The sequence below is a fragment of the Garra rufa genome, chromosome 10 (assembly GCF_049309525.1).
Source record: "Garra rufa chromosome 10, GarRuf1.0, whole genome shotgun sequence".
Classification (NCBI taxonomy): domain Eukaryota; kingdom Metazoa; phylum Chordata; class Actinopteri; order Cypriniformes; family Cyprinidae; genus Garra; species Garra rufa.
This window is the reverse complement of record NC_133370.1, coordinates 23,050,847-23,075,213: the sequence shown is the minus strand read 5'-3', so window position 1 is coordinate 23,075,213 and position 24,367 is coordinate 23,050,847. Positions and strand designations below refer to the sequence as shown.

Below are 24,367 nucleotides of genomic sequence, written 5' to 3'. Positions count from 1 at the left end.
TTTTATGCCGTTCCATTTGCCCTATATTCCAAAAGAAATTCACACGCCTTCGAACTCACGCAGGGCCAAGACCAGACTGAAAGAGTGCGAGCGGTTGCCATGGAGACAAGGGGGCCCATCAGAATACACAAACTATTAAAAAGATCAATAGTCTGTTAGTGTCGTGAGCAGCCTTTCAAACAATGCCACCTCGCCTCACCGCAATACCTGACTAGAAATGCTACACAGATGCCCTCGCTGATACACACTTAACAAATACACACGCTCGCACACAAAAGGAAATAGATCTTGAAAGTAATTTTAGGGTACACGTACCTCTGCGGCATTCGACTCTGCTGGAGTCAAAGAGAAAATGTTAGCTCGAGGCAAACAGACTTCCATGTCCCAAACTTACCTATGAGCTCCTTGTTCCTGACATCAAGGGCCATGTTTCGGAGAGCTGTGGCCACAGCGCATACAACCCGGTCATTGTCTATTCTCAGCAACTCCACCAGAATGGGCAGACCTTTTTCTTTACGAACTGCAGCACGGATGTACACCGACCACTATAGACACAGGAAATGGACAAAAGGGTCCCGCAAAATGATTATCAATACATCAACTGAACAGAAGTGAAGGTGTTAGAATGAGACTTTGGTGTCAACACTGTTGTTTGTTTCTCTTTTCTGTGAAGAATGAGCAGAAAATGAGGACAACAGAAGATTTTGAAGTGCAAAATTGCAAATTTTGACAGAATATCTGAGTCACTTTGAAGGCGTTGCATGAGAATTCAGTTCTTTTCTACATTTTATCCATTTGAAGATGTAAGTCTGAACCCATCAGCTATTTTACACTGATTGTGTGCTCTCGAAAAATACTTTGTTCTCAATAGAAAGTTCACAGTGTTCTCCAAGTTTGTGTTTGACATCTGTTTGCTGTTTGTAGAACTCCATGACCTTCACAGACAGAACTGAAGTATGAATGTGTGTGGTGATGGGTGCCAGAGCCAGTTTGTTTGGTTCGTGGCTCTTTGGGTGCAGGTTTACTCACAGGTTTTAAGGTGGGGCCTACCTTCCAGCTACCCGCTGCCAGGTTCTGTAGAGCCCCAGCTGCTCCCTCCAGCGTGTCCGGGTTCGAGCACTCAGACAGTAGAGTGAGGTAAGGTTTTACTATGGACGGGTGCCACAGCATCTGCAGTCCTTTTGGAGGGTCACTAGAGTCTGGGAAAGGCCCAACACCATCCCACTGAAAGCAGAGATAGAGTGAGCGTTATTACACAGTGTGACTACTAAAGGGATAGTTTACCCAAAAATCTAAATTCTGTCATTAATTAAGCACCCTAATGTTGTAAACCCACAAGATCTTTGATGAAATCTGACAGCTTTCTGACCCTGCATAGACAGCAACGCAACTGACACATTCAAGGCCCAAAAAAGTAGTATGGACATTGTTAAAATAGTCCATGTGCCATCAGTGGTTCAACCGTAATGTTATGAAGATACAAGAATACTTTTTGTGTGCAGAGAAAAAAAAATTTTTATTAAACAATTTCTTAGTTTCTTTGTCAGTTTTCAACGCGCATTCATGAAAATGCTACGACACATATGTGAAATTGTTGAGTAAAGTCATTATTTTTGTTTTCTTTGCACACAAAAAGTATTTATTGTAGCTTCAAAAAATTAAGGTTGAAATACTGATGTCATATGGACTATTTTAACGATGTCCTAACTACCTCTCTGGGCCTTGAATGCTTTTCTTGAATGCTTTTCTTACTTAGATTTTTTATCTTGTTTCCAGCCAAAATATCTAAAAATTATACAAAAAAAATATAAGTAAGAAAAGCATTTTTTGCAGTGCAGTTGCATTGCTGTCTATGAAGGGTCAGAAAGCTTTTGGATTTCATCAAAAATATCTTAATTTGTTTTTTGAAGATGAACGAAGATCTTACAGGTTTGGAACGACATAAGGGTGAGTAATTAATGGCAGAATTTTCATTTTTGGGTAAAATAGCCTTTTAAGAAAGAATCATACACAGATACATTCCACAGTTACAAAAACAAAACAATAGACAAAGAAATTAGATGCACAAGCTTCATTAAATATAGATCATCAACCTTGATTTAGTTTATTTTCTATATGGATTTGCAACCTAGTTAGCAATTTTAGCGATGCTTTTCTAGCAAAAAATCACCAGAAAGTATAACACAGTTTCTAGAAGTTTACTCCAGTCCTCACTGTCACACAAACCTTCAGAAGTCATTCTGAGATGCTGATTTGGTGCTCAAAAACTTTTATTATCACTGCTAAAAAAAAACAGTTGCTCTGCCTAGTACAACTCTGATGAATAGTTCAAAAGAACAGCAGTTATTTGAAATGGAAATCTTTTATGGCATTATAAATGCCTTTACTGTCACATTTGATCAATTTAATGCATCTTTGCTGAATAAAACTATACATTTCTTTTGAGAGGAAAAAAAACCTACTCCAAACTTTTTAATGCAAGTCTATTTTTTTATAACAAAGCACAAATTATGACACTGTTGTATGGCTTAAATTGATAGATACAGTGGAGATGGGACAGGCTAAAAATCAATCACAATTTAAAGAGGATGGAGAGGGTTTCACAACAAAAAACATGGGATTTGTGCCAATACGTAATGGGACACAAACTTGTACCCTATTCATGGAAAGTGCCAGATGCTATTTTATTTTTGGCCTCTTTTATTAATAAGCACAGTACAGAGCCATCAGGAAATGATGGTGAGAAGAGGGGGAAATAGGACTGGGCAATGTCACAAGCCAGACTCGAACTAATATTGCCTGGTTGAGCACAACGGCTTAATGCGGACGATCATGATTATTCATATGCTATAGTATTTACATGGCACTCCAAGGTAATTTGAAGAATCCCATAGTATTCATTGAAAATAACAAGGTACTTTGCGTATTGAAATACAGTGCTTTGCGAAAGTATTCATACCCCTTAATTAAACTGCTTTAAATTACTTTTTTCCATATCAATCTACACTCTGTACACCACAATGACAAAGCAAAAACAGAATTGTCACAACTTCATAAATGAAACTGAAATAAGTACATTGCATAAGTATTCATAACCTTAACTCAGTACTTAGCTGAAGCACCTTTACAGCCTCAAGTATTTTGAGGTATGATGCAACAAGCTTTGCTCATCAGCATTTGCCAATTATCTGCCATTCTTCTCCTCACCTCTTCACCTCTCAGTGACATTTACAGAGTTGTCTATAAGCCACTCTTGGAGTGTGCTTAGGGTCATTGTCCTGTTAGAAGCTGAACCTTCTGCCCAATCTAAGTTTCTTAATGCTCTGGACTGGATTTTAATTAAGATAAGGTATGAATACTTATGCAATAGAATCATTTAAGTTTTTTTTTTTTTTTTTTTTTAAATTTGCAAAGAAAGTAAAAACCTGTTTTTTGCTTTGCCATTATGGTGTCTGGAGTGTAGACTGATGTGGAAAAGTAATTTAGCAGTTTAACTAAGGCAGAAACAAAATGTAAAAAAAAATGATGAATACTTTTGCAAGGCACTGTATATGAAGATTAATCTCAGTAGTTGTTTGGAATACAGAATAATTGAACAGACAGGGCAAATTCAACCGTCACACAGCCAGATGTGCATTTGCATCGTTGTTAAAGGAACAGATGACTCACAGACAATTTAGTTATTTAAAAGCCACAATGCAAAGTAATGCTACCTTTTACCTCGCTATTCATGCCATGCAAATGCTGAACAAACACTCCCGATGCCCTTATCTTCATCTGTTTTCAGAAACTAAATGAAATCAGCCTGGAAAATACGTAATTATCCACTGGAGGAGGACGAGTGTCGACGCAGGCGACCCGCACGCGAATGCTGCTAAGTGATGCTAATTGCCAGCAGCTGCAGGGATAAAAACCCCCGGCCCACCTGATCGTGGCTCTTCTTTTTCTTTTTCTTCTTGCCCCAGCAGCCGGAGCTCTCCGCATCCTTCCCGCTGGCATCGGTGCACAGAACCCCGTCCAGCTCCTCCGATCCCATCTGCTGCCCTTGAGACGTCTCTGCAGCCAACCTGTACGACAGGTTCCGCAGGATGCACACGCAGTTCTCGATGGTCTAGAAGGGAATGCGTTTTCAGATTATGAAAAATGCAAGAAAACACCTGCAAATAGGAGACTCATCTGTTAGAATTTACCGTAACACACCTCTAGAATTTCAACTTTATTTGACACAGTAAATATCAAAATGTCTTTTTGTATTTGCGAGACAATCTGTCCTCTTTGAGAAGGCTGTGCATTATTGTGCTCTGAACTCTTAATAGTCTCTTGTTAGATTAGTCCTCTGGACGGACTCCAGTGGAGAGCTGGAGAACTAATCCTATTGTGATGAGCAGTGAGGCAGGAAAAACAAAGAGGACGACTTTGATCTTGTAAATGCTTTCAGAGGGATTAAAGTGTGACGCTCTTTTTTCCCCTCATTCAAACTTGTTCTCACAAAGTATTATGCCAGAAACAGAGACCCCTCGAAATTCAAACAAAACCTGACTCAATATAGAGAGGTGTGTCAATGCATGACTTTATCTGTGTAATTACCATAAAGCTCTCATAAAAGCGACCGCGGTTATGAAGAGCAGTTTTTTTTTACAACATTGTTGGTGGTAAAAGCAATTAGAGGAGACAAAACAAAACCTAAACTGCCTGTCTAATACAATGGCTATTGTCCCTAATGGAAAAATAAAATAAACTACGAGTTTGGACCAGCTTTGAAGCATCAAAGATGATTTTATCGAGATTTAGGGATTTCTTTTTTCTGTTGTGCACAAATGAAGATGATTTGGAGAATGCTGGTAACCTAACAGTTGACAGGAGCCATTGTCTTTCATTGTATGGAATGAAATATACAGTTGAGTTCAAACGTTTACATACACCTTGCAGAATATTCAAAATGTTGTCCTGAACACTGTTCTTCAGAAAAAACCTTCAGGTCCAAAACAATTTTTTTGTTTTTTCAGCATTTTTGTGTATTACAACTATTACAGAAGGTTTGAATGCTTCAAAAGGAAACGCAATGCAATAAGAGCAGGGGGGGTGAAAACTTTTGAATTTGACAATCAGGGTAAATTTAACTAATTTTGTCTTCAGTGAAACAAGTAAGTATCTTCTGTAGCTTCTGAAGTGCAGTACTAAATGAATATATTTAGGCAAAATAACATATATATATATATCTTCATTTTGTACAAAAGTTTACACCCCTGGCTCTTAATGCATCATTTCTCCTTCTGAAGCATCCATGAGCGTTTGAACCTTCTGTAATAGTTGCATATGAGTCCCTCAGTTGTCCTCAGTGTAAAAAGATGGATCTCAAAATCATACAGTCATTGTTGGAAAGGGTTCGAATACACAAAAATGCTGAAAAACCAAAGAATTTGTGGGGCCTGAAGGATCTGTGGACTATTTACAGATGTTCCCTCTTATGCCATACATACATGCACACTCTTGACAAACTAAAAGACGTACAATGATATTTGTATATATTAAATGAAAGATATAGATTTAACTGTCTGTTAATTTGCTTATTTTGCTCAATAGCATGATCTATTTAAGTCTACATGCCATATTAACAAGAAACTCTGCATTTATCCACAGGTTCTATGTGATGTTATGTGCAAATGTTTTTTTGCAACTATGGTTTTAGTGATAAAAACACTTTATCACTAAACTACAACAATGCTTTTGGGTAATGCCCACTGCATCAAGATTGATTTTTTGTGTTATGCGCAATATTCATCAGACTGTGAGCGAACGGACTGTGGGTGGCCCGTGGGCGTGCCGTCTGAGACTAAGCTGGTCTAGACAGGGTTTTTTCCGCAGAACTGGCTTTTTCGGCTGAGGAGTTTTTGCCTGTTTTGCATTGTGTCTTCAATCTCATCTAACATTTAGTAGAGGAGAAGTGCTCTAGAGCAAAAACTGCACAACTAAACCTGCTTGAATTCTCGGTGGCACTCCGCTGAATGCATATACTTCGGTAGAAAGGCAGAGGAGGGAAAGGTCAAACCTTGCTGTCGATCTCACTGGTGCCCAGGGCTGTCTGGATGACATAGAGCAGCGCATCGGTCAGCCCCTCACACTCTCTCATCCTGCGGCGGGCCTCTTCTCCGGCTGAGCTCACATTCCTGTAGAAAACACATTCACACAAAGTCACGCATGTTGTATTATCGACTCCATTGATTACGTTTTGGCAGTTCTGAGCTTCTAAATCAATACTCAACCTACCAAAGGGCAGATGGTCTTCAACATCAATAAGCTTTTCATGGAAATGAGTAGTAACTCACTTTTCCACCACAAGAGCAATGTATGGAGAACAGTGTTTTATACTCTTCACGAAGTCAACTCTGCAAGTTTTTGAATGTAGAAAAATTCCAAACATCAGCTTTATGAATCACCAGCAACATGCCTCAAAGCAACAAGCTTAGAATCCCAAGAGCTGGAGCCTCGGGAGACCTGAATCGGGGAGTCTGATCTGAGCAGGGCCTTATTCGAAGGTGCCTGTGAGAAATCAAAGACCACATCCTGTCGTCTCTCTCTCTCTCGCTCTCCAAGAAGCTTCTAAGAGATCTGTGTGTCTCAGGCAGCTGCAGGTGGTGTGGCAACTGTGTCCAACCATTAAATATTCAATCAGACTTCTAGTTCCTCAGCCATCCATGAAGAGGATTAATTATCACGCTGGGCGTAGGGAGCTTAGTCCAGCCATCCAAGAGTGACTCAGCACTTTCTACAATCCTGCCGCTTCAAACCTGAAAGCTGATGCGCAGGGAAAGAGAGGATAGTATGTGCATATAGTATGTGCTATAAATGTAAAGTGCTGTTAATATCAAAATGAGTTTGAAAGTAAAAAGTTTCCGAGCTCCGAAAGTGGCTGCAGATTTCTTGATGCTTCACGTGAGCTTGTAATAGCTCCAAAATAGACCTTTCCATCTAGTCAGCAAAAACTAGAAATTGGAAACTGTGATCTTTTTATGAAGAAAAAGCCTGAGCATGTGCAAATAATGTGATCATAACTTATGCATGATGCATCAACATTCATCACATAGATAAAAATGACAAAACCACAACATACAGCAGTCAAACGTATTAGAGTGGCTTTTTAGACCACACATAGTTTATGTATACCCAGATCAGAGGTGGAAAGTAACGAATTACATTTGCTCGCGTTACTGTAATTGAGTAGGTTTTTTGTGTACTTCTACTTTTTAAAGTAACTTTTACATTTTGTAATTTTACTTTTACTTAAGTACGTTTTGATTTAAGTATTGTACTTAACTACATTTTAAATATTATCCGTTACTGAGTAAAAATAAAAATAAAAAAAATAAAATAAATTATTTAAAAAAAAAATGTGCGTGGAGGGAAGGAGGAGATAGCGCACCGGAAACTACTGATTGCTTGATGAGCAGCAGAACAAACGCAGCGCGCTAACTCAAGAAAGATGGAGACGGACAAGGCACAGTTTTGCAGTTACATCTCTCGGCTGCACGCATGAAGCTAACCATTGCGCTAATGTTAAGGTAATAACGAACTTGCGCGTGCCTAATGTATAACACTTGTGTATATCAGAGTCGTACATTAGGCACGCATAAGTCCGCTATTGATTCACAAACTATGCACGCTCTCTGGGCTCTGATCCCTATCGTATTTTTGTGTGAAATTTCAAAACATTTGCCTAGTTGTCCAAATTATTGTCCTGTGAGTGTTTTATAATGGATGCTCACCCATAGAAGAGGAGTGAGGCTCGGTGTTTATGAGCATCAGGCGTGCACTGACAGTTCACTGATCGTGTCTTTGTCGAACCTTCACATCGATGCGTTTCAACATATTTAGAATATATTTGCTGTAGTTTGAATTCGTATGTTAATTTTTTAATGGATACAAACAGTAGATATTCAGTCAGTCAAGTTCAAAGGGATAGGTTTAGTGGACTTTTGGCATCTCCCTGTTGTTCTGTTTGGTAAGGCAGGTACACTTATTTAAGAAAAAGTACTCTGAAGTTGTAAAGAATGTCTTTAGTAAGGAATTCAGGAGCTTAAAATCTGTATATATAGTTTTAAAAAGTTAGAATTTTGCAGAGGTTTTCTTTAAAGGTTATAAGGTATATTTAAAGTTTTAATTTAAAGTTTGTTTGAATTTGTAGTTCCCTTCCAGATAACTTCGAGCTGCGTCGAACGCTGTGGGAACGCCTCCTGCGTGACCGCGTCCTGAATCATGTGTGCAACTATCCAACGAGAGTGTGCGACGTCACGGGCGTCATGACGTCACCGACCGGGAAGCATAAGAACACGTGCGGTGGAGTACAACGCCAGCTTCTGTTGTTTCAGCAAGCGCTCTGTGTCTGTGTGTGATCGTTCTCCGTTTTGTACAAGTTAGTACAGCTTTTGTTTTGAGAGTGATGTCTTTACTGTCCTCTAAGATGAGTGTTAGCAAGCAGCACTATAAGGTGTGCGTTCCTCTGTACACTCGTTTCATTACGAGTGAGGACACGCACAGCTTATGTGTTGCTTGCTTGGGTGCGCAGCATGCGGCTTCAGCCCTCGAGGGGGCTGATTGTCTGCATTGTCTGCACATGCCATTTCGGGTGCTTCGTTCTAGGAAGGCTCTCTTTGAGAAGGGAGTCTTCACTAGCGCTCCTCGCGGGTCTGGTCCCGCTTCCGTCGAGGCGGAGTGGCGATTGTACTCATGGGGCTCGCAATTAGATCTAGCAGAGGGAATGGAGACGGGCAATATTCTCACGTGGCAGGGCTTTCAGAGCGTGCTTACAGGGAGATGCCTCGGGTTGAACAGACGCTTGCAGGCTATCTGTCTCCCGATTCGGCATCTTCCTTGAAGGCTCCAGCCCTTCCCTGTAAACCGTTGAGAACTATTTCCGTTCTGGTTGGGAAGGGTTATACGGCAGCAGGTCAGGCTGGTGTGTGTCTGCACACCATGGCGGTGTTACAGTCGTACCAGGCAGACCTGCTGAAACAGTTGGATGAGGGCGATGGAGTTCGGCCTGAAGATCTGGCTGAACTCAGGAGGACCGCTGACCTGTCTCTTCGCGCCACCAAAGAGACCGCTCGCTCTATTGGGCGGTCTATGGCAGCTTTGGTTGCCGCGGAGAGGCATTTGTGGTTGACTCTGTCCAACATTAAAGAGCGTGACAGAGTCTTCCTCCTCAACGTACTGCTTGTGCCTTCCGGTCTGTTCGGCAACGCCGTGAGCGCCATCGTCGACAGGCATCAGGAGGCGCAGCGACCAGCGGCAGCGTTTCAGCGGTTCCTCCCTCGCCGTCCTCCAGCTCAGGGGTCCGTCCGTTGGGCGTCAGCGGCCCCCGAGCTCCTCTCATAGGGAGACACAAAAACAGAGCGTCGCCTCCCGTCCCCCCCCCTCGGGCAGAGTGCGGGACTCTCAGCCACGCTCTAAGCCGAGCTCCTCGAAGCCCAAGACTGACCTGAGGGAAGTCCTGAGAGCTAAGAAGAGCTCGGCAAAGAAGCCCTGACGGTCGAGGCCCAGGGCTAATGAGGGCAGTCCCCTCTGGGGAAGAGCGGTTTACACCTCAGTGTACGGTGCCCGTCTCTGCTCAGTGTCCTCAGGGGGTCGCCATGCTAACCCTGTCACCCTTGGTGTTTCAGGGCGCAGCGGCTCCCAGCGAGCATATCTCTCAGTCACTGCCCGATCTCGTAGCGGTGCTAGGAGGCTTGCGACCTCAGCAGAGGTCTCTCGAACGGCTAGACGGGTTACCCAGTCCCCATCCTTGGGACCCCTAGCTAGCCATTCCTTCAAATCCAGAGGTCAGTCTCGAGGGACTGATTCCCCTTGTAGACTTTCTGGCAGCGTGGAAACTTCTGCCGAATGTCTCTCAGTGGGTCCTGCACACTGTAGGAAGAGGGTACCGCATTCATTTCGGTTCACCTCCACCCACTTTCAGTGGGGTCTTTCCCACCGTGGTGGGTTCCGAGCAGGCTCTGGAACAGGAAGTAGAAACTCTCCTGAGGAAGGAGGCCATCGAGGTGGTCCCTCCTCACGAGCGAGAGTCCGGGTTCTACAGCCGGTACTTCATAGTTCCAAAGAAGGATGGAGGCCTGAGGCCTATTCTAGACCTACGCGTTCTAAATCGCTCGGTCAAACGCCTCAAGTTCAAAATGCTGACGGTGAAACAGGTTGTCTCACACATCAGGTCCGAGGACTGGTTTGTGACTATAGATCTCAAAAACGCCTATTTTCACGTCTCCATCCTTCCCCAACACAGGAAGTTCCTGAGGTTTGCTTTCAGGGGCAAAGCGTACCAATATCGGGTTCTTCCTTTCGGCCTTGCACTCTCACCTCGCACTTTCACAAAGTGTGTGGATGCAGCTGTGGCTCCTCTGCGATTCCAGGGCATCCGCATACTCAACTATATCGACGACTGGCTGATTTTGGCCCAGTCGGAGCAGATGGCGGTTCAACATCGAGATGTTCTTCTGTCAAACATGAAAGTGCTTGGGTTAAGACTGAATGCCAAGAAAAGTGTACTTTCTCCATCTCAGAGAACCACTTATCTAGGTGTGGTGTGGGATTCAACTACGATGCGGGCACGTCTGTCTCCCGCTCATGTCAGTTCAATTCGCACCCAGGTCGTGAGAGTCAAAGAGCCAGTCACTCACTGTGAAGCAGTTTCAGAAACTGCTCGGTCTGATGGGAGCTGCGTCCAAAGTAATTCCTTTTGGCCTGCTGTACATGAGACCCCTACAGTGGTGGCTCAAAGCCAAGGGGTTCTCCCTGAGGGGAAACCAGTTTTGCATGATCAAGGTCACGCGGCGATGCCTTCGTGCCTTAGATATGTGGAAGAAGCCTTGGTTCTTAACTCAGGGCCCGGTGTTGGGAACTCCTTGTCGCCGCATCACGCTTGCAACGGATGCATCCCTCACTGGGTGGGGGGCGGTCATGAGTGGCCGCGCAGCCCACGGTCTGTGGAGAGACCATCATCTCACAATGCACATCAATTGCCTGGAAATGATGGCCGTGTTTAAGGCTCTGAGACACTTTCTCCCGGACGTAAGAGATCACCATGTGTTGGTGCGCACCGACAACACAGCGGTGGTCTCTTACATCAACCACCAGGGAGGTCTGCGTTCACGCCCCTTGTACAAGCTGGCGTACCAGATCCTTGTGTGGGCCCAAGGGAAACTCCTCTTGCTGAGAGCGATACACATCCCTGGGCATCTCAATTTGGGAGCAGACATCCTGTCGAGGCAGGGACTGAGGCCCGGGGAATGGATGCTTCACACCGAGGTGGTGAAGCAGATCTGGAGAATTTTTGGCCAGGCTCAGGTGGACCTCTTCACGACTCAATACAATACGCAATGTCCCCTCTGGTTCTCTCTTCATCATCCAGCTCCTCTGGGACTGGATGCTATGGTACAGACGTGGCCAAGGCTACGTCTGTACGCATTTCCCCCGATCGCTCTGCTCCCGGGAGTTTTGGCAAGAGTACGCCGGGACGGGGCCCAGCTTCTTCTAGTAGCCCCGTGCTGGCCAGGTCGAGTCTGGTTCTCGGATCTAATATCCCTTCTAGACGGCTCTCCCTGGGAGATTCCCGTCAGACCAGACCTACTCTCACAAGCAGGAGTGGAGATTCTCCACCCATGCCCGGAGCGGTGGAAGTTATGGGTGTGGCCCCTGAGGGGGCACAGTTCGTAGCTTCAGGTTTCTCAACTGAGGTTGTTGAGACCATCCTCCAATCCAGAGCTCCCTCTATGAGGAAACTGTATGCCCTGAAGTGGAAACTCTTCACTTCTTGGTGCGGGGACCGCCAGTTAAATCCAGTCGACTGCCCAGTTGGTTCAGTGCTGGAGTTTTTACAGGCCCGTCTTTCCGCCGGGTTGACTCACTCCACCCTGAGGGTGTATGTGGCGGCCATAGCTGCTTACCACACCCCTCTTGGTGGCACTTCAGTGGGCAGACACCCATTAGTTACACGTTTCCTCCGCGGTGCGCTGAGGTTGAGACCTCCAGTACGCTCTCGCGTCCCCCCTTGGGACCTGGCTGTGGTGCTTGAGGCCCTATGTAAGCCTCCGTTTGAACCTTTAGAAGAGGTCTCCGACCGTCTTCTCACTCTAAAGACTGCCTTTCTGTTGGCTATTACTTCCCTCAAGAGGGTTGGGGATCTTCAGGCCCTCTCAGTGGCCCCATCATATCTAGACTTTGCGCCTGGCATGGCCAAAGCCTTTCTGTCATTCTCTGTCATTCTGACATTCTCAGTATGGCGGCACTGGCATACTCGTTCCCACAGCGTTCGACGCAGCTCGAAGTTACCTGGAAGGGAACGTCTCAGGTTACGTATGTAACCCTGGTTCCCTCTCAGTCGGTCTCTACGACGTCACGTCGGAGACCGACGAATTGGGATATCGCTTTAGAGACACCAATCCTCTTCGTGTGCAAACCAAACGAGCCAATGCACATTGGCATGCATGATTGCATCCAGCTGTCGCCGATCACAGCGTGAGCATAAATACACAGCAGGTGCAACGCATAGACAGCATTTCGCATCGGAGCCGATCTTTTCTATGAGAGACGCAACGAGCCATTCTTCAAAGAACTCTTCACTGCGGTGTTGGCGATACGGCGCGTCAGCGGTGGTGGTCTCCTGTGGGTGGAAAAAGCGCGCAGTCAAGGATTGCACTACCTGCCTTCTGTGTCGCAGCGGCCATCTCCCCTGTGTGCTTCAGCACTGAGCAGTTTCTAAAAGAGTATCACGGGTGAACGTCTTTTTAAAGACGAGGTGTTTGAAATACAATGCCGTTTCACCCGTGCGTTTCTGGATGCGGTCGTTACCTGGCGCCAGGTGATGGTCACGATCGCTGTCTGACGTGTCTGGGTATTGAGCACGCTCAGGCGGCGTTTGTGGATGAGTCATGCTGTCATTGCGGCGGCATGTCCATCACGGAGCTGCGGACCAGACTCCGCTTCCTGCAAAGGGGCGGGGTGCCAGTTCCTCTGCCCAGATCTACCGTTCCCCCCGGCAAACGCCGGGGGGACTCTACCTCTGGCAGAGGGCTGACTGGTCTGACGGTGACGGTGGGGAATTTCCCGGCGGATGATCCGCTGGGGGTTCCTCCTTCCACCGACAGTCCGTTCCATCTGGAGCTCCCAGAAGAGTGTTCGGGTCCTCCTCGTGAGGTACCGCTCATTACTTTTGGGGCTCCCCCTGACGACCGGATGTCAATCGCTGCATCGGGGGGTGAGCCAGACTTCTCGGGGGAGGACGATTCCGGATCGCTGCCGTCCACTGGGCGGTCAGCGGTGCCGGATACCGACCCCGAGATGATGGCTATGCTTTCCCGGGCCGCCGAGAGGGTAGGGCTTGAATGGAACCCTCCATCACGTCCCGACCCCTCTCGGCTGGATGACTGGTATCTTGGGGTGGCCCGCGCTGGTTCTCAGCGTCCCACCCCAGTGCCCTTCTTCCCGGAGGTGCATGATGAGCTTACTGGGACGTGGACGGCACCTTTTACTGCCAGAAACCGCTCCAGTGGCACGTCCTCCCTCACCACCCTTGATGGCGGACCAGCGCGGGGGTACGCGGCTGTCCCGCCGGTGGAGCGTGCGGTGGCGATGCAATTGTGTCCCGGCGCCGCTTCCACTTGGCGGGGCAACCCGTTGCTCCCCTCCCGGGCCTGTAGGCACTCGTCGGCTCTGATCGGCAGTGCCTACACGGCTTGTGGCGCTGCTGGCTCCGCCCTACACGCTATGGCGTTGTTACAGGTCCATCAGGCCCAGGCACTGAAGGACCTGTACGAGGGTGGTCACGACCCGGAAGTTCTACGTGAACTCCGTATCGCTACGGACCTCGCGCTACGAGCGACGAAGGTTACGGCGCGGTCTCTGGGTCGTGCGATGTCCACGATGGTGGTCCAGGAACGCCATCTCTGGCTGTGTCTGGCCGACATGAGGGAAGCAGACAAGGTCAGGTTCCTGAATGCCCCCGTGTCCCAGACCGGCCTCTTCGGCGACGCGGTCGAAAACTTCGCCCAGCAGTTTTCGGCCGCCCAGAAGCAGACTGAGGCCATCAGTCATATCTTGCCCCGGCGTGCTCCCGCTGCTGCCTCCACCCAGCCGCCGGCGGCACCTCGGTCTGCTCGTCGCCGAGGGCGGCCCCCTGCCTCCGCCCCCGCTCCACAGCAGCCTGCGCAGCAGCCTTCACGGCGGCGCCGTGGAGCCGGTCCCAGGGCGGCCGCCCCGCCCGTCCAGGCTCCCACCAAGACCAGTGGGAAACGCAAGAACAAGCGTCCCTGAGACGGGCGACCCAGAGATGGAGGAAGCTGCTCTTCGGGAGATGGTGATCGCACCACTCCCTCCCCCGGAGGAGGGCCGGGCGGAGAATCTTTTGTTCCCCTTAAAAAAGTTTCTTTTAAGAAACCCGTCATCGGCCTCACGGCCGGTGACACCCAAATTTTCAATAAAAGAGCAGTTTCTACTATCTCTGGGTCCCCAGAGGGGACAGCGGGTGTTGCACGGGTTAGCCCCGGGCTTCACCCCCTCTCCCCTCCCGCCAGCAAATGGCGCTGGGCGGTTGGAGAGTGCGGTAAGACGGACTACTCACGCACCAGCTGCCAGAACGCAGGTAAATGTCTTGCACACACCACACACAGACACTCTGACCCCGCTTCGGACCGGCATAGAGACGCCCGAGCGGGGTCCCTGCGTTCCACCTCGCTGCCCCCCCGCAGGTACGTCAGTGGTCCCGCTGGTCCCTCTTGTACGTTGGCTGGGGGCCTGGAGAAGGCTTCCCAGCCCGTCTTGCTGGCTCCTCCGGACCATCAGGCTCGGCTACGCGATTCAGTTCGCCCGGCGTCCGCCTCGGTTCAGGGGCATCCACTTCACTACAGTGAAAGTAGCAGATGCCCCTGTCCTACGGGCAGAGATTGCTACCTTGCTGGCGAAGAAAGCAATAGAGCCGGTCCCTCTAGCCGATATGAAGACAGGGTTTTACAGCCCCTACTTCATAGTACCCAAGAAAAGCGGCGGTTTACGACCGATCCTGGACCTGCGCATCTTGAATCGAGCTCTTCACAAGCTACCTTTCAGAATGCTCACACAAAAACACATCCTCAGATGTGTTCGTCCCCAGGATTGGTTCGCAGCGATCGACCTGAAGGACGCGTACTTTCATGTTTCGATCCTTCCGCGCCACAGACCATTTCTGCGGTTCGCGTTCGAAGGCAGAGCATATCAGTACAAGGTCCTGCCCTTCGGGCTGTCCCTCTCCCCCCGTGTCTTCACGAAAGTCGCGGAGGCGGCCCTTGTTCCCCTCAAGGAACAGGGCGTTCGTATCCTCAACTACCTCGACGACTGGCTGATACTAGCACACTCTCGAGAGCAGTTATGCGAACACAGGGACCTGGTGTTGGCACACCTCGCCCGCTTGGGCCTTCGGGTCAACTGGGAAAAGAGCAAACTCTCCCCCGTGCAGAGGATCTCTTTTCTTGGTGTGGAACTGGACTCGGTCAGCCAAACAGCTCGCCTCACGCAAGAGCGGGCTCAGTCGGTGCTGAACTGCTTGAATACGTTCAAGAGCAGAGAAGTGGTCCCACTGAAACAGTTTCAGAGGCTCCTGGGGCATATGGCAGCAGCTACGGCAGTTTTACCGCTTGGCCTGCTCCATATGAGACCACTTCAGCACTGGCTTCATGGCCGAGTCCCGAGGAGAGCGTGGCAGCGCGGCACTCTCCGGGTCAAAGTAACCTCGGCCTGTCGCCTAACCTTCACCCCGTGGTCAGACCTAGCTTTTCTTCGGGCAGGAGTTCCCTTAGAACAGGTCTCCAGGCACGCTGTGGTACACACGGATGCCTCCACCACCGGTTGGGGAGCCACGTACAACGGGCAGGCAGTGTCGGGGGTTTGGACGAGCCCCCAGCTACACTGGCACATCAACTGCCTAGAGCTGCTGGCAGTACGCCTTGCCTTGAACCGTCTCAAAGGGCGCCTTCGAGGCAAACACGTGCTGGTCCGTACGGACAACACTGCGACCGTTGCGTACATCAACCGACAAGGTGGTCTACGCTCCCGTCGCATGTCGCAGCTCGCCCGTTCTCTCCTCCTCTGGAGTCAGAAGCATCTGAGGTCGCTTCGTGCCATTCACATTCCGGGTTTGCTCAACCGTGCAGCCGACGAGCTCTCACGAGCTGCGCTTCCCGGAGAGTGGAGACTCCATCCCCAGTCGGTCCAGCTGATCTGGAGACGTTTCGGGAAAGCTCAGGTAGACCTGTTTGCTTCTCCAGAGACGTCCCACTGCCAGCTCTTTTACTCCCTGACCGAGGGTACACTCGGCACGGACTCCCTGGCATGCAGCTGGCCACGGGGCCTTCGCAAGTATGCGTTTCCCCCAGTGAGCCTTCTCGCACAGACACTGTGCAAGGTCAGGGAGGACGAGGAGCAGGTCCTGTTAGTGGCGCCTTACTGGCCTACTCGGACCTGGTTCCCAGAACTGATGCTCCTCGCGACAGCCCCTCCCTGGCGGATTCCTCTGAGGAAGGATTTACTGACTCAGAGACGGGGCACCCTGTGGCACCCGCGTCCAGACCTCTGGAAACTACATGTCTGGTCCCTGGACGGGACGCGGAGGTTCTGAGTGATCTACCCCAAGGAGTGGTAGACACCATCACTTCGGCGAGAGCTGCATCCACGAGACATGCTTACGCCTTGAAGTGGAACCTGTTCGTCGAATGGGCTTTCTCAAGAAATGAGGATCCCCGAAGATGCTCGGTCGGAGTAGTGCTTACCTTTTTGCAGCAAGGATTGGAGCGTAGGCTGTCTCCCTCCACCCTTAAGGTCTATGTAGCCGCTATTTCTGCAAACCATGACCCCGTTGAAGGAAGGTCAGTAGGTAAGCACGACCTGGTCGTCAGGTTTCTCAGGGGAGCCAGGAGGTTAAATCCTCCTAGGCCCCCCTCCGTACCCTCTTGGGACCTGTCTCTGGTGCTCACAGCACTACAGCGGGTCCCCTTTGAGCCTTTACAGTCAGTCGAGCTGAAGTATCTCTCTATGAAGACTCTGCTCCTGCTGGCATTGGCCTCCATCAAGAGGGTAGGGGACCTGCAGGCGTTTTCGGTCGACGATTCGTGCCTTCAGTTCGGGCCGGCAGATTCCCAGGTAACCCTGAGGCCCCGGCCTGGCTACGTGCCCAAGGTTCCCACTACTCCCTTCAGGGACCAAGTGGTGAGCCTGCAAGCGCTGCCCCCGGAGGAGGCAGACCCAGCCCTAGCTTTGCTTTGTCCCGTCCGAGCATTAAGATGCTACGTCGACCGGACGCAAAGCTTCAGGACCTCAGATCAGCTCTTTATTTGTCACGGAGGACGGCAGAAGGGGAAGGCCGTCTCCAAGCAGAGGATGGCACACTGGATAGTGGATGCCATCGCCTTGGCTTATCAAGCTCAGGGCGTGCCCTGCCCGCTCAGGTTGCGAGCTCACTCTACTAGGAGTATTGCATCCTCCTGGGCGCTGGCTCGTGGCGCCTCGCTATCTGACATTTGTAGAGCTGCGGGTTGGGCGACCCCTAACACGTTCGCTAGGTTTTATAGCCTTCGTGTAGAGCCAGTCTCCTCCTGTGTTCTCACCTCAAACGGGTAGAAGCACTGAGAGGCACTGGCTCAGGTCGGCTTGCTATCTTCTCCAGAGTGTCCATGAAGACCCTGTCGAGTCCTCCTTCCTCGGCTCCAGACGTAGCGGAGCGTCTAGGCGCCAGGCCTCTCTCGATGAATCTTTAGAACCGATAGAAGGCTTAGGATACATGAGAGACTTAAGTGAATCCCATATGTCTTCCACGGTACCCACAGAGGCCGTGTTTCCCCGGTAACCTTCTACCATCTTCACGAGGGTTCAATCACCTCCATTCTTCCATATGTCCTAATTGAGCCATATGCGTATTGCTCCGAACCTCCTCCGGGATGGGTGGGAGCTCCGCACGTTCCCAGTGCTCCAGCTTCACTAAGTAGGTAGTGCTATGTTATACAGTGACTGGTCTTTTCTGATCCGCCCTTGGCCTTAGCAAAAATTGGAGGCCAGGTGGCTTGCTCAGGACACTGGAGGGGGGCAGCAGCTGCGGCGCTTTGCTAGGGATCCCAATTCGTCGGTCTCCGACGTGACGTCGTAGAGACCGACTGAGAGGGAACGTCTTGGTTACGTATGTAACCCTCGTTCCCTGAAGGAGGGAACGGAGACGTCACGTCCCGTCGCCTCAGCTGCTGTACCACCGCTGTGCGGCCGGACCCAAGCTCGGCTCCTCAGCGAAATCCTGTCTATGCGTTGCACCTGCTGTGTATTTATGCTCACGCTGTGATCGGCGACAGCTGGATGCAATCATGCATGCCAATGTGCATTGGCTCGTTTGGTTTGCACACGAAGAGGATTGGTGTCTCTAAAGCGATATCCCAATTCGTCGGTCTCCGACGTGACGTCTCCGTTCCCTCCTTCAGGGAACGAGGGTTACATACGTAACCAAGACGTTCCCTGAAAGGAACGAGAAGGGAACCAGGGTTACATATGTAACCTGAGACGTTTTTTTTATAACATGCAGTAGAAGAATAATAAGGCAAAGAGATGTTTTGGTTAATAAAAAAGATTTAAAAATAAATACTTTTCTCTTTATTGTGGAAGTAAATAAGTAAATTAATAATATAATAATAAATAAGAGGACATGTCAGGCATAGGGGGGCCTTGCAAAATTGACCGGAGAAGGAGGGGGCCTCCGGAGTAAAAAAGGTTGGGAACCCCTGCTCTACTGAATCCACAGTTTATGCCACATTCAGTGGTTGTGATGTTTTAAGTTGTATGGGATCATTTGCACTAAAATTTCCCGAAATGTTTTATATGGTTATTTAATTTTTAATTGTATATTATTTATTTGTTTTTATTGCACTTTATTTTATAAAGTTGTTTCCTCAATTAAAAACAACCAGGTTGAGATTTATAACCCCTTGTCTTTTTTGAATAACACTAGAATCCCCCACCCACCCCTGCTGTTCAAAAAAAAAAAAAAACTAATAAAATTTTAAATGAGTTACTTTTTACTTTTACTTGAGTAGATTTTTTGACCAGTACTTTTACTTGTACTTAAGTAAAATTTCATTGAAGTAACAGTACTTTTACTTGAGAAGCATATTTTATTACTCTTTCCACCTCTGACCCAGATACATAAACATTTGACAATACGCCAAAATGTTTCCCATGCCTGTGTCGTGCCAAATCAACCCCATTCAAACCTTCAGACTTTAAAGAGTAGCTGTTTTAATGCCTCATCAAAAAGTCAGTCACATAGCCATATTTTGTTCTAGCTAATCAAAAGGCTATTTTGTTGTGGAGAATGTGGTCAAGTTAACCATTTAGCTTTAACATAAGCTATCAAGCCATTTACAGCAGTGTTGTTTTCGTCAACGATGACGATGACAAAATCATTTCGTTGACGCCACTTTTTTCATGACGATAACGAGACGATGACGAGATAAAAATGGCTCGTTGATGACTAAAACATGACGAGACGTGTGTGAGTTTTCGTTGACGAGACGAGAATAGATGAAAATGTTAGTGGGTGGTCCGTCAGATGTTTAAAATGCATGACATTTCTGCTTATTGTGCATGCCAATCAAAACCTAAAACGTATCTGCCGCTATGGCAAGCCGTTTTAGCATTAAATACTCTTTGCCATACTAGTATGGCAAGCCGTTTTAGCATTCCATCCTTGTTTGTCTTTTATGTTTTAAAACATTCCTTCATTATTGTAATTATTGGTGAAAATAGTCGATCCGGAAGCTCACATTGTGTTGAAATATAGATCTGCTATTTTCAGAACTTACAAGTGACACTACCCAACAGCAAAATACTTACTGACCTACATTAATTTGTTAAAAGACTACTTTTTCCCCTTTTTTGACTAAAACTAGACTAAAACCTTTTTGACTTTTCGTCGACTAAAACTAGACTAAAACCTTTTTGACTTTTCGTCGACTAAAATTGGACTAAAACTATCACATATAGAAGTGACTAAAATTTGACTAAAACTAATAAGCATTTTAGTCCAAAAGACTAAGACTAAGACTAAATCTAAGATGGTTGTCAAAAACAACACTGATATACAGTCAAACCAAAATTTGTTCAGACACCTTTAACATTTCTCACATTATCACAGTTTATTCGCAATAGTTTAGAAAATGGTTATAAAATATGATTACAAAAGGTATGTAATGGATTAGAATCAACCAAAAATTCAGAAAACTGTTAGAATGACAATATTTACACAACTATCAATACTTTGTTGAACAATTACCAATCAATGGCTACTTTGGTTCAGTCTGTGGTGTAAAAAAGGTTGCACTAGCAATAAAAAAAAAAAAACACTTTTCACTGTATGAATTTTTGGTCTAAATTTTTAAATCAGTTTTACTGATAGTCCTCTGTATGAAGAATTTTTGGGTATAATATGTCACAGTTTACTTTAATTTGCTATCCACACTTACATAAATGAGCTACAGTGTCTTGCACCCACTAGTAAAAAAATACTAGTAAATCTGTATAATTTTTATTTTAACTATACTTAGCTTGCTAACCACAAATTGCAATACATAAAACTCATTATTTGACACATTATTATGGTTAAGACACATTTTAGCACAAACTATATTAAAATATATAAAAACTACAGCATTATAATATAAAAAATAATAATTTGGTTAATATTTAACACCGACTACTGTTCAAAAGTTTGGGGTTGATACGATTTTTTTGTTTTTAAAGGGGTCATCGGATGCCCATTTTCCACAAGTTCATATGATTCTTTAGGGTCTTAATGAAAAGTCTCTAATATACTTTGGTTAAAAATTCTCAATAGTAATGTAAAAAAAAACACCCCTTTACCTTGTCAAAATCAGCTCTGCAAAATATCAGCTCATTTTATCGCATGGGCCCTTTAAATCCAAATGAGCTCTGCTCGCCCCGCCCCTCTCTGTTGAGGGATTACGAGCTGTAATGTTTACTTTAGCTGCATTTAGCCACATTTAGCTGCATTTAGCTGCATTTATCGGAAACTTGCCAACAAGCACATTATTAAGAAAGGCCATTTGCAAAGATGCATAAAAAACCCTTATACTCACTTCCGAGGTGGGTGAAGCTGCATCAGGAATTATTCACACAAACATAGATGTATATGTAGAACGGGATCGGCGCTTTCCTTTTAAAAAACGAAAGTAACGTTGTCTGCCTCTTAAGCGGCTCAGATGTCGGAAGTAAATGGCTACTGCTGTGTTCACTATTACATCCAACAACAGAACACCTCAATCACTCAATCAGAGTCTTCCCCTCCCCCTGTCACACAATGGCAATCGTATTCGGACTGTTTCAGCTCGGTGAGGGCGGGTCTAAGGTAAGACGCTTAGATGTCACAGATGTCAATCAACTGTGTTTCGTCACAACGACAAGAAGCTGAGAATGACCTGATTTAAAAAAGGGGATATTACTTTTAAAGATTAAAAAAAATACCACTGGGTGGAATTTTATCATCGTAGGGTGGCTGTGTACACAAACTGCCAACACACATTAATGTTCAAACAACATGTAAAAGTTAGTTTTGCATCCGATGACCTCTTTAAAAGAAGTCTCTTACGCTCGCTAAGTCTGCATTTATTTGATATGATAAAAATAACTGTAAAAACATTGTTATTACAATATCACCGTAGTGTGAATCATCTTTGGGCAATCCTTCAGGAGGCTTAGAGTAATATATCAAGTCAATGTTTAAATAAACCGACAGCTCGGATGCCCAGATAATGTAATAGCTGCTAATGGTGGACATTATAATGAATCGAAAAAAAAATTTCTATATATAAACTGTTTATGTTATCATATATATATATATATATATATATATATATACCTAAAAGAACATAATTGCTTTGGGGTCCAAAGGAGATTTGGGCAAGGGAAAGGTTTTGGCATGCCATCAGTTCCCCAATCAAAGTGCTCAACGCTATTCCAGAGCTACAGAATCACATTGTTAAATCCGACCAATACTGGGCAGAACATAATCCTACTAAAGTGGCAAAACAAGCTCCATCACAAAATGGTTTTGTGCACAGAGTCTGAGACCAGCCAAATTCATCAAATGCAACTGAATCTATTTATTCAAATCAATTAACTTAAGTTATCAGTGAAGGGCTCCTGGAAAAGCCTCAAAGCTAATTCACAAATGTATTTGGTTGACACACAGAAGCAGAAAGCCATTATCCAGCAGTGTACTTTTGCCCCCTGAGACCCCAATATACGGTGACATTTCTGAAGGCACACAAATTCATCATACCATGTCGCTTTGAAAGACGGAAACTCTGAGGCATTACCATAATATCTGCATAATTCTTACTTGAATAATCACCTAATAAAACAATGAATTGCTTCTAGGTGAAGATTAAGCCTCTTGAGAGCAACAACAGACACAACAGGTCCTTTAAAGTGATGCTTTATATAAATATGAATGAACAATGAAAAACAATAAATGTTGAAACTTGGATTGACATTAATTAGGAGCTGTACCTGAGACACCCAGTAGCATTGCGGAGCACCTGTGAGGAATGCAGGTGCAGCTTGCGGTCGTCCTGGTGGGGCGAGGTGTCCCAGCCAGAGTGAGGAATAATGACTGTGTTGGTCAGCACTGCCAGAGCGTCCTGAATTATGGGCATCTTCAGAGCATCGCACGAGGACAAGTTCCACAGCACACCTGTACACAAAAACATCAGCTATGAACCAAAAAAGCCTGATCCAGTGAGGAATACACACAGGGTATTTATACAGACTACAATTTCCCTTCTTCACCTTGAGATTTTGTTGTGCACAAAAATATATAATTAAAAACACTGATTGCAGCAGGCTACAAACATGCCTTTGAATATTGCATGAGGTCTTGGTCAAGAGCTCTTAAATGAAACACTTTCTAAAGTTTCACTAGTGTGTCCTCATCAGCTTGTGGTACACAAGTTTCAACATTATAGGGTGTGTTCTAAGCCAAATCACAATCAAGAATGAACTGTGAACATCCAGAAAGTAGCATGAACTGTGTCTCATTTTGCATACTATTAAATATAGTATGTTATAAATATTTCATCTCTTTCATGAGACCCCTACAGCTTTGATTCAGTGAACAAGGGAGTGATTTGGCATGTTCCTCCTCCCTGCTGCTAGCAGGGTATAAAACTCTCTCCCAGCTAATTGCATCTTATTTTTGTTTGTTAATATCACAGACTTACAGCCCTAAACAGTATGGTGCATCCCATATTATCCCATTTGTAGTTAAAGGTATATAAATTTGTATTTATTAAAAAAAAAATAACCAATCGCTTTGTTAGACAAGAGTTTTATTTCTCGGCTGAGATTGTGTGGAGCCCTTTTGAAGCTGCATTGAACTTGCAACTTGGATCTTCATCCTGTTGGCTCCCATTGAAGTCCACTATATGGAGAAAAATCCTGGAATGTGCGGAGACACTAGGAGACGCGTGAGAAATGAAAACAGCGTGTTCTAAATTTGGCTCAAAATATCAAACATATTTGATATTCTCCAACTGCATGGAATCATAGTCTGAAGCTAAATAATCGAAGTCTGTGACCATTATACACCACGCGATTTTCTATTAAATCTGTTCACTCAAATCTGCAGACTGGCTCTGACTTTAGGCAACTAGCGTCAACTTGTCTGTACTGTAAATCAAGGGAAATTCGGGGCAAAAATCATGTAGTGTATCCAGCTTTTAGTATGAACACCAAAGAACAAATGCTAGAAATTAGCATGTGGCAACACCATGATTGTGTCCTCATTCACCATACTATCCACCCAAAATAGTACACAAAATTAAGACCAGTCAAACCAAACTCCTACAAATAGTATGCCAAATGACAGTGTGCATCCATACTTAATTTTTTGCCCAAAACTGCTGGAGTTCTGTAATGTTTATTTTTTTTTCAGTTACAGAAAAATGCCGAAGAAACCAAGTTCAAAGCTGCCATAGTACTAACAAATTTAGCTAGACGCTAATACACACAAGGAAGCTCAAACAGTATTAAATAGTACTCAAAGTAATTTCATGACAGTGCATCTGAATAGTCCAAATACATCTAATTGTGCTATTACATACTCAAAAGTATATGGGTTATTTCTGGAATTTGGTAACATTTCAACTTGGAATATACATTTTTGTTAAATTACATATGATTCATTTTCTAAATACCCCACATAATCAGGCACATGTCAAACCTCAAGAAAATCTTTCAAAAAAATATTTTCTTACCTCAGGCATTAACAACCTTTTATTATTTTCATTTTTTTTTTTTG

General features: G+C 45.9%; 1 protein-coding gene across 6 annotated transcripts in view; it reads right to left on the bottom strand.

Moving 5' to 3' along the window:
* ctnnd2b (catenin (cadherin-associated protein), delta 2b) overlaps positions 1-24,367 on the bottom strand; it is a 123,088-nt gene that overhangs the window by 10,542 nt on the left and 88,179 nt on the right. For 4 of the 6 annotated variants that reach the window (XM_073848447.1, XM_073848449.1, XM_073848452.1 and 1 more), the window contains 5 exons: positions 22,579-22,762; positions 6,050-6,167; positions 3,926-4,111; positions 1,030-1,224; positions 395-545 (listed from right to left, as the gene is read on the bottom strand). In XM_073848447.1, coding sequence (XP_073704548.1) covers positions 395-545; positions 1,030-1,224; positions 3,926-4,111; positions 6,050-6,167; positions 22,579-22,762 — 834 coding nt within the window. The remainder of the gene's footprint in view (positions 1-394; positions 546-1,029; positions 1,225-3,925; positions 4,112-6,049; positions 6,168-22,578; positions 22,763-24,367) is intronic. The other 2 variants (XM_073848448.1, XM_073848450.1) reach the window with 1 other exon arrangement.